Genomic DNA, 17024 nt, shown 5'->3' with positions numbered 1-17024 from the left:
GTCTGACTGTTCACATATACTTCCCCTGTCTGACCACCCAGCACCCCAGGGGCCACCCCAGACTCCTATAGTGTGTGTCCGGGATTGCCCTTTGTATATATGTATCTGTTCAGTGTTTGGAGTTAGTTTTTTTAAACCTTGGCCTCTGCCCACAACTGATGTGTCCTCTGGCACTGTGCCTTGGACATAGTAGGTGCTTTGTATTTGTGAATGCGAGGTGTTCCTCCACTCTCTGCTTATAGCTGAAAGATACCCTGCTTAGAATCCTGCCCCCTCTAGGTCTTGGAGCTACACTGTCCAGCTTCTGCTCTCAATAGGTGGACAAGCCTGGGATCCAGACAATGAAGGGCTTTCAATGAAGGGCTTTGACTCCTGTCAGTTCAAGCAGTCCATGTTGCTACTGAATTTTATGTTAAAATATATATAGTGAGTCAACTTCCTATTTTTAAAACCCACAAACCAAAGGGATGCGTGAACATGAACATCTAGAAACCAATTACATTTCTTTGTATTATAATTAAAGCCCATCCCTCTGTCTCAATTGTTCCCCTCTCCTGCACCTCTCTCCAGCCCCCTAAAGAGATATGTGTGTGTAGGCTTCACATGGTAGTTGTTAGGAGGAGTGGAGATTTCTAGGCAGCAGGAGGTACATAGCTGGCATCCACCCACCGGATAATTAGACCATTGGAAAACTGAGTGTGAGGTCTTGGATGAGAGACTCCCTGTGCGGGGTTTCTACAAGACTAATGGCAAGTGTCAGTTTATTGGATAGAATGCAACATTTATAATCTCACATAGAATGTAAAATAAAACGAAAAAACAAAGTAGATGGAAAGCAAGAAAAATTAATGCAGTTTTGTTAAAGTTTTTTGTTTTTTGTTTTTTTGTTTTTTTAGTAATCTCTACACCCAAAGTGGGGCTTGAAGTCATGACCCCAAGATCAAGAGTGCTCTTCTGACTGAGCCAGCCAGGTGCCCCGTCACAGGTTTTTTGGGTTTTTTTTTTATGTTTTTTTTTTTTTAACTTCTCTTAAAGAAACAGACCTACAGATTTATCTCAGCATACCAGCTGGTTATTGAGCATCTGGTCCATGCAGAGCACTGTGCTAGGCACCTGTAGCAGGCGGCAGGGCAGAGGAGCTCTGGTTGTTGCATACTTGGCCATGTCACTTTGCTAAGTGACTTGTTCTTTGAATCATCTCACCTTGATTCTGTCAGCCCTTCTCAAACAAATGGCAAGCCCAATATCTGTCTCTTTTCTTTCCAGGACACTATTGAAGACAAACTTGATACCAAGCACTACCCTTATATCTCTACCCGCTCCTCTGCCTCCTTTAGTACCACCGCTGTCAGGTGAGTGAGAATCGTGAGCAAGCAAGGGGGAGAAGTGGGACCATCTCTGGTTGGTTGTCAGCTATCTGGTGGTCCGGTCTTGAAGCAGCAATATCCATAAGAACCCTCCCACTGCTTCTCATCGCAGCCAGTGTAGGCCCAGTCCTTAGAGCAGCCCATGAGGCCCTTCATCCTCTCTGGCTTCCCATTCTACTCTGACTTACTCCTTACTCTTCCCTTTTTTCCCTCCACCTCTGCCGTACTAGCTTCCTTCTCTACACATGCCAGGCTTACTTCTGCCTCAGGACCTTTGCACTTTTCCTTCTTCCTGAAAGGATCTGTCCCCCGTTATCTGCATGGCTTGCCTGTTATCTCCTTCACACCTTTAATCAATTGTTACTTTCCCCCACCTTCCCTAACTACTCTGTTTAGCAATACACTACACGAGGGTTCCTAGCAGCATTATTTGTAATAGCTCAAAAGTGGAAAAGACTCAACTGATAAATGGGTAAATAAAACACAGTGTATTCATACAATAGAATATTATCCAGCCAGAGAAAGAAATGAAGGACACATGTGCCACCATATGGGTGAAGCTTGGCAAGAGCAAGAAGCCAGTTGCTAAAGTCTACACATTGTATGATTTCATTTGTATGGAACATCCAGCGTGGGAAAATCTATTCTCAGGGTTGGGGGATGCAGTTTGGGGTGGGGACATGGGGGATGACTGGTCACAGGTATGGGCTTTCTTTCTGGGGTGATGAAAATCGTCTAAAATTGACTGGTGCTGGTCTGCGGTTCTGTGACTAGACTAAAGAAACCATTGAATTGTACACACTAAATGAGAGAATTGTATGACAAATGAATTCTCTCTCAATAAAGGTGTTACAGAAAATACAGACCAAAAGTGATAGCCTCCCCTCGACATTTCATCTCCCCCTTCCCTTTTTTGTTCACTCTGTAGATTATACCAGCATGTAGTACAGTTTTTGTGTTTGTTTTGTTTACTGCCGGTCTCCTCCAACTAGACTATCAGCCTCGTGAGGGCAGGAATTTGTGTCTTTTATCCTCAGTTGCTAAAACAGAGCCTGGCATATAGTAGGTGCTCAGTGAATTCTGCTTTTGCTTTTGATTAATTCATTTTAGAATTAAAAAGGGGATGAATATGTTGTCGGCATAGAGCCACATTTCTCAGAATCATCCTTGATAGAAACATAGATGATGGAAAAGCAGATGCCTTGCGTTTATTGGGTTTCTGCCACACACATACCTGGTGATGTTCAGACATTTCAGCTTTGAGATGTGAGTTGACAGCAATCCATACTTCTGTCCCTGGGTTCTCCAACACTGTGTTTCTTGGTCACTCATGCAGTCTTCCAGGGTCAGTTTTCAAAAGCTTTTCCTCTTGCTCTCCTGCTTGCCAGACATCTAGAAGCCTTCCCTGCTGTACTCTGCAATGACATCTGAAGGCATTTCGCCTCCAGACTCTTGTTGGCCTCCCTCATCTGTGTGGTCTAGGCTGTTCCCTGACCCACAGTGGCATCTGTTACCTTTCCTGAGGTGGCAGGCTCAGAACCAGGGTGCTACTCTGTTTTCTCTGACAGGAAGAGCTTAGCGTGTCTCTTGAGAACAGTCAAGGCTAAATGAACATTGAAGCTTGGAACAGGAGCATCGCTAGCTCCAAAAAGGTCATCCCAGGGCACTGCTTGTCTTCTCTCTCGCCTCATTTTCTTAATCTAAGAAAGCAATCCATTTCTCATTGTTTCTGAGGACAAGGTGAAGACCTACTAAGAGAAGTGAGGGGCAGCAGGGACCCCTCTGGGAACTGTCCCACCATCAAAGTACCGGTCTTTCAGGGGCAGCTCAGTGTCATGTCTGCTAGGAAGACTTCTCCAGTGATGCCCAGATGATGCTAGAAGGCCCTCCCGTGTGTGTCCTGGTGGCACTGAGCTCTTCTGTCATAGCACGATTCTGACCTGATTCCTTCTCCCCACCCACCCCAGTTAAACCCTGAGCTCTTGGCAGGCACAGCTGAATCTCCCTCAGGTCAGCACTGAGGTGCTGGGGGAGACTGTGGTTGGTGAGCAGCTTGGTCCATGAATCAGCATGCCAACCTGAAGACAGGCCTTGACTCTGTCATCACCACTCACCTCCAACAGTGTCCCAGACAAGCCTAGAAACCTGTATGCTTGAGGGTAGAAGCCTGACAACCACCATGAGGGGTGAAGCTGTGGAATGTAACACATCAAACTTTAAAGCTAACTTGAGCCTGCCTGTCACCTACATGTTTCCAAGAGAGTGACAAGCCCACAGCATGGCAGCCAGACCACTTGATGATATGCACAGCGGTTCAGCTCAACCAGCACTTACTACTACTCTGTTTTAGTGACTGGTGTACAGAATAAATGTGTAAATAAATCACTAAGGTATGAAGTGATAAATACTTAAGATAAACACAATTAATTTTTCTCTCCTTCTTTCCTTCTTTCTCTCTCCCTCCCCCTTCCCAGTGCCCGCTATGGGCATTGGCATAAGAATAAGGCCCCAGGGGAGTACCGAAGTGGTCCCCGACTCATTATTTTCATCCTTGGGGGCGTGAGCCTGAATGAGATGCGCTGTGCTTACGAAGTGACCCAAGCCAATGGAAAGTGGGAAGTGCTAATAGGTGAGTGGGAGCATGTATTCTAGAGGGAAGGGGCTGCTTCATCGCACTTTGACCCATTCCATGCTTTGGTGTTTTGTTCTGTCTTCAATTCTTCATTGCCCCTGCAAAACTTAGCCTCTAGACAGTTTGTGGACAGCAGCAGCTAAGGGGCAAAGGGTTCTTTCCTTGTGTCTGCACTGTGCCTCATGATGAGAGGCAGCTGCAAGTGGTGGGAAGCACCTGGTCAGAGACTCCAACACACCCCCAGACTCCCGATCCTGCTTGGCCACTGCCAAGTGGGTCACCTTGAGCAACCACCCCACCTCTCCATGCTGTGATTTCCTTACCCAGCCTTGCCCTGGGCCTGAGGCAGGACTTGTCAGTTTCCTGGTGTTGGGCCTCGTATCCAGAAGATGCTCAGTGAATGGAAGGTAAATTATCACCCCCTCCTTTACCTGTCAGTTGGAGATAGATGGACACAGCGTGCAAGCAGATACTGCCCAAAACATACTGGCCTGCGGGCTGGACTCCCTTCCGGTTCCTACCACTTCTAGGTCTGCCATACCCTTTCTGGCATTTCTTTTTCAGAAGAAGGGAAGCAACTCATTAGAGCTGACGTAATGCAGTGGAAGATTTTACTCCTTTTTCATGCCTGCACAAGCTTCCACAGTTTCTAGGGCTGGAAGGGAAGAGTGAGCTGAGAAAAATCATGCTTTCTCCAGATGCCTTCCTTTTGCCTCATCTCACCCTTAACAAAATGGATTTGCACCCGGCCGGGCTGCCTCCTGACACTGATTGACAAAAGGCTGTCAGCACATCCTGCCCTGGCCTTTCCCCTTATCTCTAGTAGCCATGTCAGTTTTATACCTCCACTTTGGGGTGACCAAGTCACAGTGCCCCCTAAGCTCTGAGTAAGCAGGTTCTGCAGGCCAGCCCGTGTGGCCATTCTTGGGTGTGTCAAGATGGACCTGGCACTGGCAGCCCCCTTTCGAGATACCACCATTCAGTGGGAAGATTGGCCATCCTCCCTTTCCCCTTCCCATTCCCTGGAACTTTCCCAGCTGGTCACCATTTCTCCCCATATTGTTTTTTCCTTTTTGTTACATGGTCCATGTGATATCGTTTTCTCTGTCCCCTGCTCATGTGTGTTGCATGCGTGTGTCAGGTAACTCTCAGCTCAAACACAGCTTTCCTGGGCAGCAGCTGTCACAGCCAGGCTTTGGTGTAGATCTCCCTCTTCAACTTTGGTCCTGACTTGCAGTTCCCTGTTGGGGGGTGGAATACTGGGGGCGATGAAGTTGCCCATGCAGGTTCATGGAGAGGCCTTGTGCAGACAGCTGACGTCCGCAGCGTGGCCTCACCTGCTTTGTGCATGCTGGCTGTCCTCGCGGCCTGTGTGCGCGTGCCTGCCTCTTGCTTTCTTACACCTCATTGGCTGCATAGAACGTAGGCCTGAGTTGGCATGTTCCTATAACGTACCTTTGTTCAAGCAGTCAGCTGGACTCTGTTCTCCCGCAGGTTCTACTCACATTCTCACTCCCACCAAATTTCTCATGGACCTGAGACACCCCGACTTCAGGGAGTCCTCTAGGGTATCTTTTGAGGATCAGGCTCCAACAATGGAGTGAGAGCCAAAGAAACAAAGTAAAAGCAGCTTATTACAGAAAAGAAACTCTTCCACTCTGAAGGGTTTTCTTTGATTATTCCGTCACTCTTTTCCTTTATTTTTTCTTTTTTAGTTTCTTTATTTGATTTTCTTTCAACAAGAAAATGCTTGCAGTTCTTAACACCGATTGAAAATGTGTCTGGTGCTGCCTTCACAGACCCTGCCGCGAGAGCCTCTGGGCCCCGGCCTGCCAGCTCACTTGTGCCCTAGGTCACCTGCTGCTCATTCAGGCAGTGCAGCCCCCTGGGTTTCAGACCAACACTGATCATAACTGCTGTGACCAGTCCTCCATCCCTCCAGCTGAGGGATGCTGGGAGCATGGCACACAAGTCTGCTGGCCCGGGGTGAATTTGTGGGCACCAGGCAGGGAACACATAGCATCCTGCTTGTGACATGGTTTGGGAACTTGAGAGTGAGGCCAGCAGGCGTTCAAGGGACTGTCATGTCTAAGAAGGCAGAACTCCAGTGGAGATGTCCACGGGCACCTGATCATGAGGAAGGCTTATTGGAACGCATCAGAATAGACTCCACATCAGTGGTACTTAGACATGAAAATTCCGTTTTCCCAGGACAGGCACTTATCCTGAGGAACAGTTTCTAAGGCATGATGGGGTCAGGAACCACCATGTACCTAGTGAACTCCAGCCACCAGTGAAAAGCCCGCGTCTCATGTTTGCCTGGGGAAAATGGCCCTTAATAGTCACTTACTTTTTCAGTAATTGCTTTTATTTTCATTCTCCTGTGGATTTTTTCCAAAGTTGAGTCATCACACCCACCCTCTCCCACTGAAGTCTCTTAGTGAGATCTGAGAACCTTTGGGTTAAAATCTGTTCTTAACACTGTGTGCTGTTTGCAAGAGTGTCCTTTCTTCCACCACGCTTGTGCCTTTGCCTGTTACCCAGGACCTGGTATCTGTCAGAGTTTATTATTAAACTCTGGTTTACCCAGAGTTTATTCTTGTCCTCATTCCTTCCTCTCTTTCCTTCCCTCATTTGTGGCTGGACACCTTCTCTGATGTGTTGTGACAGATGGTTACTGAAGAACTGTGTTGTAGCATCAGTTATTCTGAAGCTTTCTCGTGGAGTCTGGTGATGAGGCCACATTCTATGTGCCTGACCTTGTGTACTCCACGCATAGTGTCCACCCCCACCCCAACCCCCTCTCCCGCCTCCACCCAGGCTGAGATGTGGCCTGGTGAGTCATGGAGCATGAGTCACCTGTGAGCAGTGGCAAGACCTGGACTCTAGCCCCAGCTCTGCCAGGAGTACCTGTGTGACTGCAGGAGCCACACACCCCCACCCCCTGCCATATACACACACTTGCACACAGTATGCAGAAAGCAAAGGCTGGATTGCAGGGCCCCAGGCTCCTCAAACCCTGTCTAAATCACTAATCCAAACCAGGTGCCTCAAAGATTGCAGGCCTATCCTCATGCATTTGCGCTCTGATGAACCTCAGGTGATTGGGCCATCAAAGCCATGACCAGGGAGCACCAGAAGCATGCTTGTTTGTATAAAGAGAACCACTCAGTCCAAAAAAGGACTCCCTCTAAAGGTCAGAACAGGCAGCTGTGCAGTTTGTCTCCTCTTTCCTTTCTGTGGCCAAGAGATGGCTCCCCTAGGGCAGTAGTGAGGGAAGAAACAGCATGTGGGATGAGCCTGCATGGTCCACGGTCCACGGTCCATGGTCCATGGTCCATGGTGGGCTGACTGTGGCCTTGGGCTGCCTCCCATCCTGCCCAGCTGCCTTCCCCTAGAAAGTAAAACTAGTGGGTGGTGAATAAAAGCAAATGTTAAAAAATAGTCATCGTTTAAAAAAATATATTCAGAAGTACCTGGATTGGTTGGTAATTAGAGACATCTGGTTTTGTGTACACATGGCAGGCAGGTGATCAGCATTTGCTGTAGGATGTATTTTAAGACTTACAGAAGGACAGATGTTCAGTCCAGGCTGCTGCAGTGGCAGACTGCTCGCAGGGTCTGAAAGACCCAAACCCAGACTCCAGGGGCTCCAGCTAGGATTCACTCTGAGAATCCCTGCTTCAGAAGCAGCCTGTCCTTCTCAGGCTGGTTTCCTTTGTTTTATGTTCAGTCAGCACTAAAGCATCTCAGCAGCCATCTGAGCAGAGAACACAAATAGACTTGAGTTGTGTACTCTTGGCTTCTGAAATGTTTTTCTGGGCAGTGCTGTGTTTTAGAGAGTTCTATTAGGAAAAAGCAAGGCACAGAACCCTAATCCTGGGGAGGTCAGGAGGCAGATAAAACTATGACTTGCCCCGTTCTGATTATCCAGGTGACCAAAGATGAGGACAAGGCAAGACAGGAGAGGGCTGGGGTTGTCTCCTGTCACAGTCTACAGTGACTTAGCTTCTAAGAGACAAGTTTCCCCGCTCAGCAGTGGATGAGTGTCCCCGGCAGGCCCTGCATGAGAGTGGCCCCAGTGCCTACTCTGTCCTCTGGCACTTCTCTCCCCCAGGTGCCAGTTCAGGGGAGTGGGTGTCAGCAGCCGAAGTACACAGATGCCACCAAGCCCCACCGTAATCCCATTAATCAGTCATCCCTCCACATTGTCCAGAAGTGAAGTCTTTGCATTAGATCTTCACCCCAAGCTCTGGGGGGTTTATGTTAAAAGTACCAATCATGGGATCCCTGGGTGGCTCAGCGGTTTAATACCTGCCTTTGGCCCAGGGCCTGATCCTGGAGACCCGGGATCGAGTCCCACATCAGGCTCCCTGCATGGAGCCTGCTTCTCCCTCTGCCTGTGTCTCTGCCTCTCTCTCTGTCTCTCACGAATAAATAAATACAATCTTTAAAAAAAAAAAAAAGAGTACCAATCATGAGGGAATGTCCAAGGGGCTGTCTAAAGCTAGTCGGGTGTGCTGAAAATCTGTTATACAGGACTTGCACTTAGGAGAAAGTTTTTGTTTTTTTATGTTGAATATTTTGCTTTATTCCCAATTGGGGTCAGACATTTTTCAGTGGGACTCAGATTTGAATCCATTCAGAGCCAACCCCTTACCCAGCTGCTATCTAAGCATTCACTTGCATGTCCCCTCCCGGGGCTAGGAGCCCAGGGTGCCCAGAATTGAGACCAGTGGCACGGCTGCTGGGCCTGGCTGTGCCACCAAAGGGCTATGAATGAGCACAATGCTGCTCTGGGCTTCATTCTCCCCTCTTTAAGATGTGGGGCAGGCCAGAGCATGTTTCCCAAACCTGGTAGGTCTCAGACTCTGCTGGGTGGATGTACACATTAAATGTACACATTCCCTGGTGCCTCCCTGGATCTTCTGAGTTGGTAGGTCTGTTTCAACCAAACCTAGGAAAGCCTAGACTAGCTGCTCTGTAAGAAGACTCTGATTTTTGGGCTCTCTCAGTGAAGAGAGATTTTGTCCTGGCAGAGCTCACAGATTCTGGCCCCCAGCCTCAGCAGTCTTTTGGATGACTTGGTGTCTGGAGACCACTGTTTACATTTCTCAGTCTTGCGGTTATGTAGCATAAGAGGGACCCTCAAACAAAAACAAAAATGACAATGACAACAAAAAAGAGGGACCTACCTGGTCAGCTCCCCGTGGGTTCAAGATGCGGTTCTGCAATATGTGTATGGTGGACTCACCCAGGTCCATTTGTGGTGTTTGTGGTGGTGAAAAGCTTGACCAAGATACTAATATAAAACAGAGGATTGGGGGGGGGGGGGTCCAAGAATTAGCTCTCAGGTGATTTGGATTAACACCAGCTGGCCTGGATCCTCTAAAGACACTGGGTGAGTTTTTGCGCCCAAATGCCCAGGCCGGTTGCAGAGATACTTAGTCCTGGACATCATCTACTTTTGGTCACACCTGCCAACACCAGGTGGTCAGCCATCAGATGACAGAGAGTTGTAGAGCGTGGATTCCTTAACCTTTTTGGGCCTCCCTCAGATCTTGATTGTGCATGTAAGCAAGGGTAGGGGACACTTTGGGATAGGCGAAGCTCCCTTGTGATTTTTTGGCTAAGTTGAGTCTTTTGTCTTATTTCCTGGAACTCAGCTGGATAGTGTGGGAGGGCATTAGGGACAGGTTCCCGACATGTGCACTGTTGTTGCCTTTACCTGGAAAGCCCCCAGGCTAACCTGCACAAGGTACCCAGAGGCTGGCTGTCTGGATGTAGACACACAGACCACATGGAGTTTGAGATTTGGAAGGCACTCACTGTGGCAATGGTTTACTGTCAAGAATTTGGCAATGTTTATTTCTGTTTTCTCATTTGTGGAGTAGCGTTTGGCCTTCTTTAGGACAAGGAAGATGAGTAAGATCACAGAAATGAGTCTACCTTTGGTACCTTTAGAGGAGGGCGGTGCTGTTAGAATGCCCAGGGACCCACTGCTGAAAGCCCTGTGGCATTTGGTGAAGGAGCCTCAGGTCTGCAGAGAGATGGGTCAGCTTAGAGCACAGGGGCTGGTGCAGGCTCTGTAAGCTTGGCTCCTCCAGGAAGCAGCCATAGACTGGTTCCTCACTCAGGGCAGTGACAAGGGTGGCTAGGGCTTGAACCACAGAAGGCGGGATGTTGGAAGAAGCCCCTCACGCTGGAGAGGGCTTTACAAGTTTTCTGCCGATCTGGATGGACCAGGAAGGTTCAAGTCCTGCACTCCCAGCAGCCTCGGGTCAGCTGAGCACCTAGTGATCAAAGGCACAGGGATCTGGTGTTCCGAATCACCCCAATGAGCCAGCCAAAGCTTTCTTTTGCCTGCCCTCAGGGTGGAAATCTGGCACTCTGCAGTGTCTGTCCCCACCCCCACAAGGCCCATTCCTCCGCCCTGCACCTCCAGGGAGGCACATTTTCAAGTACGGGTCTCTTTTGTTCAGTTCTTCTCTCCCACCGGGACCTCTTTCTTTGAAGCCCACTGCATGTGTGCAGGCCTCATGTTCACACACCGGTCACTTCTGTTCTGTTTGAGTAAAGTCCATGTCCAAACCACACAGTCCATGCATCTTTTTTTACTGCACTTATTAGCTCTCTCTCCTTATGAAAAAAGACTTCATTTATTTATTTTATTTTTTTATTTTTGCAGTAAAAGTATATCTAACTCCATTAGCTTAAGTTTTTGGCAAGCATTTCTAATCTCTTACAATGTGCGGTCTCTGCAAGGTAAGGCCTCAGGTACCCTGGCCCTTTCCCTTTCACACCTGAGGTCCCACCCATGAGGGCAGCATCAGCCCACTGTCTCCCAGAGGTCAGTGGCTTCCCCCAGGGTGCCCTGCCCATCACTTCCTCCCTAGCAGGCACCATCCTTCCCATATACGGCCCCCTACCAACCCGCGCACCCCCTCCCAATCTTTCCCCTTCCATATGGTTTGGAATTTCTCTCCCTGGCTTCACCTCGAGTGCAAGAGAAAATCAGAAATGCAGCTGCCCTGGCCCCCACCCCCTCCCCACACCCTGGCAGATGACTGACGCTGAGCCCACATGGAGAGGCTGGTTCCTTCCTTGGTACAGCCTGGGACCCTGCCTGAGCCGGAGGATGTGTTTTATTTATCTACAGTCCTCAAATGACCCCCAGGCCTATTGTGATGTAGCCCCAACACCCAACCCATGACCCACTCCCTGTTTCCTCTAGAGCGGGACCAGGGGTGGGGGGTGGGGGTGGGAGAACAGATGCAGAGGTGGGAACTGAAGAGCGGGAAAGGAGATGTGGTAAGAACTGGAGCCAGCAAGCTCACTGTATTTTCTGCCCCCCAGGATCCACGCACATTCTCACCCCACAGAAACTGCTGGACACGCTGAAGAAACTGAATAAAACAGATGAAGAAATAAGCAGTTAAAAAAAAAATAAGCCACCCCTCCAAAAAAACGAACCCTCTTCCCACAGTGCTCCACAGCCCCTGCCGCTGCCCGCCTTGGTTACTTTGCTGACCCTGTCCCTCCACCGCCTCCCCCAGCTCTGCACGCCCTGGCCGGCACTGTCGCCGCTGCGTTCTCGTGTTTAATGATGCCCTCTTCTTGTGTGAAACAAAAGAAAATAATGCATTGTGTTTTTTAAAAGAGTAACTTCTATATGTGTCCTAAGAGGAGAAGTTCCTACGCAAGGGACACACTGCTGGAGTTGTGAAACTGTCTAGAATGAATGGACACCTTCTCCCCATTATTACAATTCCGTGACCTTGTATATAGCCCAGTGCAACATGCGCAAATTGCTTGAGTATGGGAAGGTAGACATTTGGGTGTTTTACAAAATTCTGTTTTGGGTTGTTTCCTGTTGTTTTGGGGAATCACAGAGCTATCTGTTCTGGAATATTTCAAACTGAGGATTAATCTGTTGTCTTCACTCGAGTTCATACCCCTCATCCAGATAAGTATGGCAGCGAAGATCAGATGACATCTTGCAAGGTTTGAGCTGGAAGCAATCCCTTAGCCTCCTGCAGTGGCTCATCCTCCTGTGCCGGGCTGTGGGAAGGGGTGGAGAGATCCTGTGAAGTCAGGCTGGGTGCTGGCCCACGTGCATGCAGCCTGTCGCTGCTCCCTCCCTGGCCCGTGTCCACAGTGCTATGATCCTGAGGCAAGTAATCCTGCAGCCAAAGAGCAAACTCCCCCCAGGACCTTCGTCTCTTGGAGAAGCAGTTAGGCTGGGCTTTTGGGCCAGACCCTTCCCTTCCCTGGGGCCCCACCCCCAGCAGAGCTCCTCTTGCTCAGTGGGGTCAGCACAGGTGGAGCTCCAGGGTCAGGAACAAACGAGAACAGAATGGTTTCCGAGGGCTCCCGGGCAGAGGCGCCCTTCCTTAGAGAAGGGTCTGGGCCCCTAAGACTTGAAACCGCCAGAAAAACAGCCCATTGGATTTCTGCAGACCCTGTTCCCATTCAGATTATCCTCAGTTTAAGATACTTCATAATACTTTATTTTGTGTAGTGTGGGGTCATATGTTGTCGTGCTTGTAAGAGAAAATGATCATTTTACTCTCTGTATAAATCTTAGCTCTAAAGCAAAAATGAAAGAAGCAAATGCAGAAAGGATGTCTCGTCATCCTCAAGACTCAGCAGCTCTCCGTTCTCCGATGGTGAGCGCACCACATGTTCTGCTGCTGTTGTCAAAAAATATAATGACAGTGGAAGTCACAAAAATGTCCCCTGCCCAGCCCCCCCACCGCCCCTGAACCCCCGCAGACCGTGTGCATATTACTGTCTCGTGATGTCCTTGCAGACGTGGTGTGTGCTAGTTCCACGCGGCCACCCGCTTTCCTTCAGAGCGTGTTCCTTCCCGTTAGGTGCTTCGTGGTATTCTCTTCTCAAGGCTTCAGAATCTCCCCTGCGCACTCAGATTAGTTTTCAGGCCTCTTCTCTCTGTCTCCCTTTTCCCTCTTAAGATATCTTGTTTCCTTAGGACAGAACTGTAGGTGCTTGCACTGGTTTGTTTCTTGCTGTCGCTGCTTGTTTTGTTCCCTCCCCTTGACCAAACAGGGCTCACGCTTCAGGGCCTTGCGCGTTGAACATGTTGGGTTTTCTTTCTCTGTTATTTATATAAAAATAATTTATCAAAAGGATATTTTAAAAAAGCTAGTCTGTCTTGAAACTTGTTTACCTTGAAATTCTCAGAATCTCAGTGTTGGAAAGTATTGAAGCACAAACATGTATCATCTCCGTACCGTTCTGTACTAAAGCACTCAAGTCTAATAAATCAATCAATCAGCACCCATTCATGGTGTCCGTGGTGACTCCTGGTGTGGCTTTACCTTGGAGAGTCGGAGGAGAAAGGTTTCTGGAGTCTTCTGGGTCCCAGGCAGTGGCGCTTGCATTAAGATCTGTAATGGTCTCACATTCGAGAACAGTGCATAAAGCTTGTCCTGGGCCCTAGGCAACAACAGGGCACTGCTTGTGGGCCAGGGAGCTCTTCTTTCTCCTTAGTGGAAATGTCTCTCCAGCTCAGAGACTACAGGCCTCTTTCTTTGCAGATGCTCCCCTGCTCAGTGGCAGTGTATTTAAGGCGTGTGAGGAGGGCACTTTATCAATCATACTGTTCTCCTCCTCTCTTCCTGCTATGAACTCTTTGGCTTTATGAGCTCCCAGCTCAAAATCTGGTGCTGTTGCTCTGGAAACCTGTTCAGAACCTGGGGAGAGGGAGATGGGTTTGGGCCAACTTGGGGAGTAGACCCTTGAGTTAGGGTTGGGGTCACACTGGAAACCTGCTGGAATAGGAGGCACGAGGGCATGGGATTCTTTGGAGGAATTTCTTTTTTTTTTTTTTTTAATTTTTATTTATTTCTGATAGTCACACAGAGAGAGAGAGAGGCAGAGACATAGGCAGAGGGAGAATCAGGCTCCATGTACCAGGAGCCTGACGTGGGATTCGATCCCGGGTCTCCAGGATCGCGCCCTGGGCCAAAGGCAGGCGCTAAACCGCTGCGCCACCCAGGGATCCCCTTTGTAGGAATTTCTGATTCTATGCTTTGGTCCTCAGTCACTGTCTCTTTCAGTCATGTTTTTTTTTTTTTTTTTAAATTTTATGTATTTATTCATGAGAGACACAGAGAGAGAGGCAGAGACACAGGCAGACAGGCAGAGGGACAAGCAGGCTCCACGCAGTGAGCCCGACGCGGGGACTCGATCCCGGGACTCTAGGATCACGCCCTGAGTCAAAGGCAGGTGCCAAATCACTGAGCCACTCAGGGATCCCCACTGTCTCTTTCATTTTTTTTTTTTTTAAGATTTTGTTTATTTATTCATGAGAGACACACAGAGAGAGGCAGAGACACAGGCAGAGGGAGAAGCAGGCTCCATGCCGGGAGCCCTACGTGGGACTCCATCCCAGGTCTCCAGGATCACGCCCTGAGCTGAAGGCGGCGCTAAACCACTGAGCCACTGGGGCTGCCCCCCACTGTCTCTTTCAAATCCTGATTTCCTTCAAGGCATGGAGACATCTAACAACTTGAGGCCATTTGGCAGAAACTACACCTCCTTGACCCAGCTATCTGCTGGTGAGACTTGCCTGATTGGGAGGTAATTATGATGGTGAGCTTTTTTTTAATTTTAAAAATTTCATTTATTCATTCGTGAGAGAGAGAGGGAGAGACACAGGCAGAGGGAGAGAACAAGGCTTCCTGCAGGGAACCCAATGCAGGACTCGATCCCAAGATCCTGGGATCATGCCCTGAGCCAAAGGCAGACACTTAACAGCTGAGCCACCCAGGCGTCCTGATGGTGACCATTTATTGAGTTCCTGCTCCACGTGAAACCCCTCATGTGCTACGTGTGTTGGGTGGCTCCCTTCCCAGTTTCACTGGGTGAGGAAGCCCAGGCCAAGAGTAAAGCAGTAACCTACACAGCCTGCTCTGGCTCGGGGAGCATCAGACACTGTCTTATAGCAGTAGTCACTGCTCCAGTAACCAAGCACCCTGGAATGAGATCCAGGATCAGAATGTTTAAATTCTAGACTGTTCTAAACTGAGTTGACATTAAAGCAAAGTAAATGCCATTTGCTCCTTCCTTCCAGGCCACCCGCCTCACCACCAGCCAACAGCAGAGACCTGGCCCTTATTATGCTTCTGGCAGTTCTATGTTCCACAGCACAGATGGAGCCTGTGGGTTGCCCCTCCAAAAAGTCTCCAATGGTGTTAGATATTCTTGGAGAAACGGAGGGTTCTGAAACCAAAACAGACGGTGCTGAATCAGTAACTGAGCAATCCTAGACCAAGACAATTCTGAGAGCTGTAGCCGGTCACTCTGCCTTTCCAGGGGCCAAGGCCGGGCTGGAGGGTCTCACCCAGACTCTGCTTGGGGTCTGTCCACCTGCCTCGGTGTGACACCAGGCATTCACTACATTTAGCAATGGAATTACTTGGTTTCGTATACTCTTTTGTGATTGGTAGGAGGAAAGTTGCTAGGCTTATGAACAAGGTCACTGTGCCCATGGGATTATTCTCTGGACAGTGCTCTTTCATAACAGGTAATGCATGGGGAACCAGGGAAGTGTAGCTTGCTGTCCTGGAAAATCTATTGTCCTATGTCTTATTTCCACTCTTTTTCTGGTTGCTGTGTAAACGAATGATTCTTTTTTTTTTTTTTTTTTTAAGATTTTCGAGAGAGGGGGGCACCTGGGTGGCTCAGCAGTTGAGCATGAGCCTCTGGCTCAAGGGGCCATCCTGGGTCAGGGGATCAAGTCCCACATTGGGCTCCCTGCAGGGAATCTGCTTCTCCCTCTGCCTGTGTCTCTGCCCCTCTGTGTGTGTCTCTCATGAATAAATAAATAAAATCTTTAAGAAAAAAAAAATATTTGTGAAAGCGTGCATGTGTGTGCTCACACACATACATGCAAGGTGGGGGAGGGGCAGAGGGAGAGGGAGGGGGGGGGAGAGAGAGAGAGAGAGAGAGAGAGAGCCTCTCAAGCAGACTCCCCGCGGAAGCCCAACACCAGCTTCAATCCCACGACCCAGAGATCAGACCTGAGCCAAAATCAATGGTTGGACACTCAACTGACTGAGCCACCCAGGCACCCCAAACTAATTCTTTTTTTTTAAGATTTTATTTATTTATTTGAAAGAGAGAGAGCACAAGCAAGGCCAGCAGCAGAGGAAGAGGGAGAAGCAGGGTCCCCACGGAGCAAGAAGCCCAAAGTGGGGCTGACCCCAGGACCCTGGGATCATGACCTGAGCCAAATGGGTGGGGCTGAAAGTTAACCCTACAATCACAAGGTTGGTTCCTCTAGAAACCAGCACCCATTAGGTGTTTTCGGAAAGTCACCTCATTAACATAAACTCAGGTGTGATTGAAAGATATTTGTTAGGAATATCGAGACACCTTTATCACACTTATCACTTAGGGAATTACAAGGGTTTTAGGAGCTCAGAGCCAGAAACAGAGATGAAGACCAAATCTGTATCTTATAAATCACAGCATCACACATGAGACCAGCAGTTCCACTTTTGTGTATATTCCTGAAAGATTTGAAAGGAGGCTCTCTAAGAGATATTTGTATGCCCATATTCATAGCAGTATTATTCACAGTAGGCAAAAGATGGAATTAACCCAAGTGTCTATTGACAGATGGGTAGATAAAAGGTACCACACAATGGAATATTATTCAGCCTTAAAAAGGACACCTGCTACAACATGAATGAACCGTGGGGACATTGTGCTGTGTAATGAGCCTGTCACAAAATGATAAATACTGTATGACTCCACTTATATGAGGTACCTGGAGTAGTCAAATTCATGAAGACAGGACCCCAGGACCCCAGGATCACTCCTGAGCTGAAGGCAGATGCTCAACCACTGAGCCATTCAGGCATCCTGCATTTTGTCACAATTTAAAATAAAAATAAATTTTAAAAAGTCCACTATGGATTGAATGTTTCTGTCCCCCGCAAAACTCATATGCTGAAAACATAATGCTTAAGGTAATGATATGAGGTGGGGCCTTT

General features: G+C 48.6%; 1 protein-coding gene across 6 annotated transcripts in view; it reads left to right on the top strand.

Annotated features, from left to right (window-relative positions):
• STXBP1 (syntaxin binding protein 1) overlaps window positions 1-13303 on the top strand; it is a 75740-nt gene extending 62437 nt beyond the window's left edge. For 3 of the 6 annotated variants that reach the window (XM_026009350.2, XM_072741888.1, XM_072741896.1), the window contains 4 exons: window positions 1267-1352; window positions 3842-3996; window positions 5494-5619; window positions 11356-13303. In XM_026009350.2, the coding sequence (XP_025865135.1) occupies window positions 1267-1352; window positions 3842-3996; window positions 5494-5603 (351 nt within the window). In that variant the 3' untranslated portion in view covers window positions 5604-5619; window positions 11356-13303. The remainder of the gene's footprint in view (window positions 1-1266; window positions 1353-3841; window positions 3997-5493; window positions 5620-11355) is intronic. The other 3 variants (XM_026009351.2, XM_072741908.1, XM_072741918.1) reach the window with 1 other exon arrangement.
• The last annotated feature ends 3721 nt before the right edge of the window (window positions 13304-17024 follow it).

The sequence above is a fragment of the Vulpes vulpes genome, chromosome 2, assembly GCF_048418805.1.
Source record: "Vulpes vulpes isolate BD-2025 chromosome 2, VulVul3, whole genome shotgun sequence".
Classification (NCBI taxonomy): Eukaryota; Metazoa; Chordata; class Mammalia; order Carnivora; family Canidae; genus Vulpes; species Vulpes vulpes.
The sequence above is the reverse complement of the archived record's forward strand: the minus strand, read 5'-3'. Positions and strand labels throughout refer to the sequence as shown.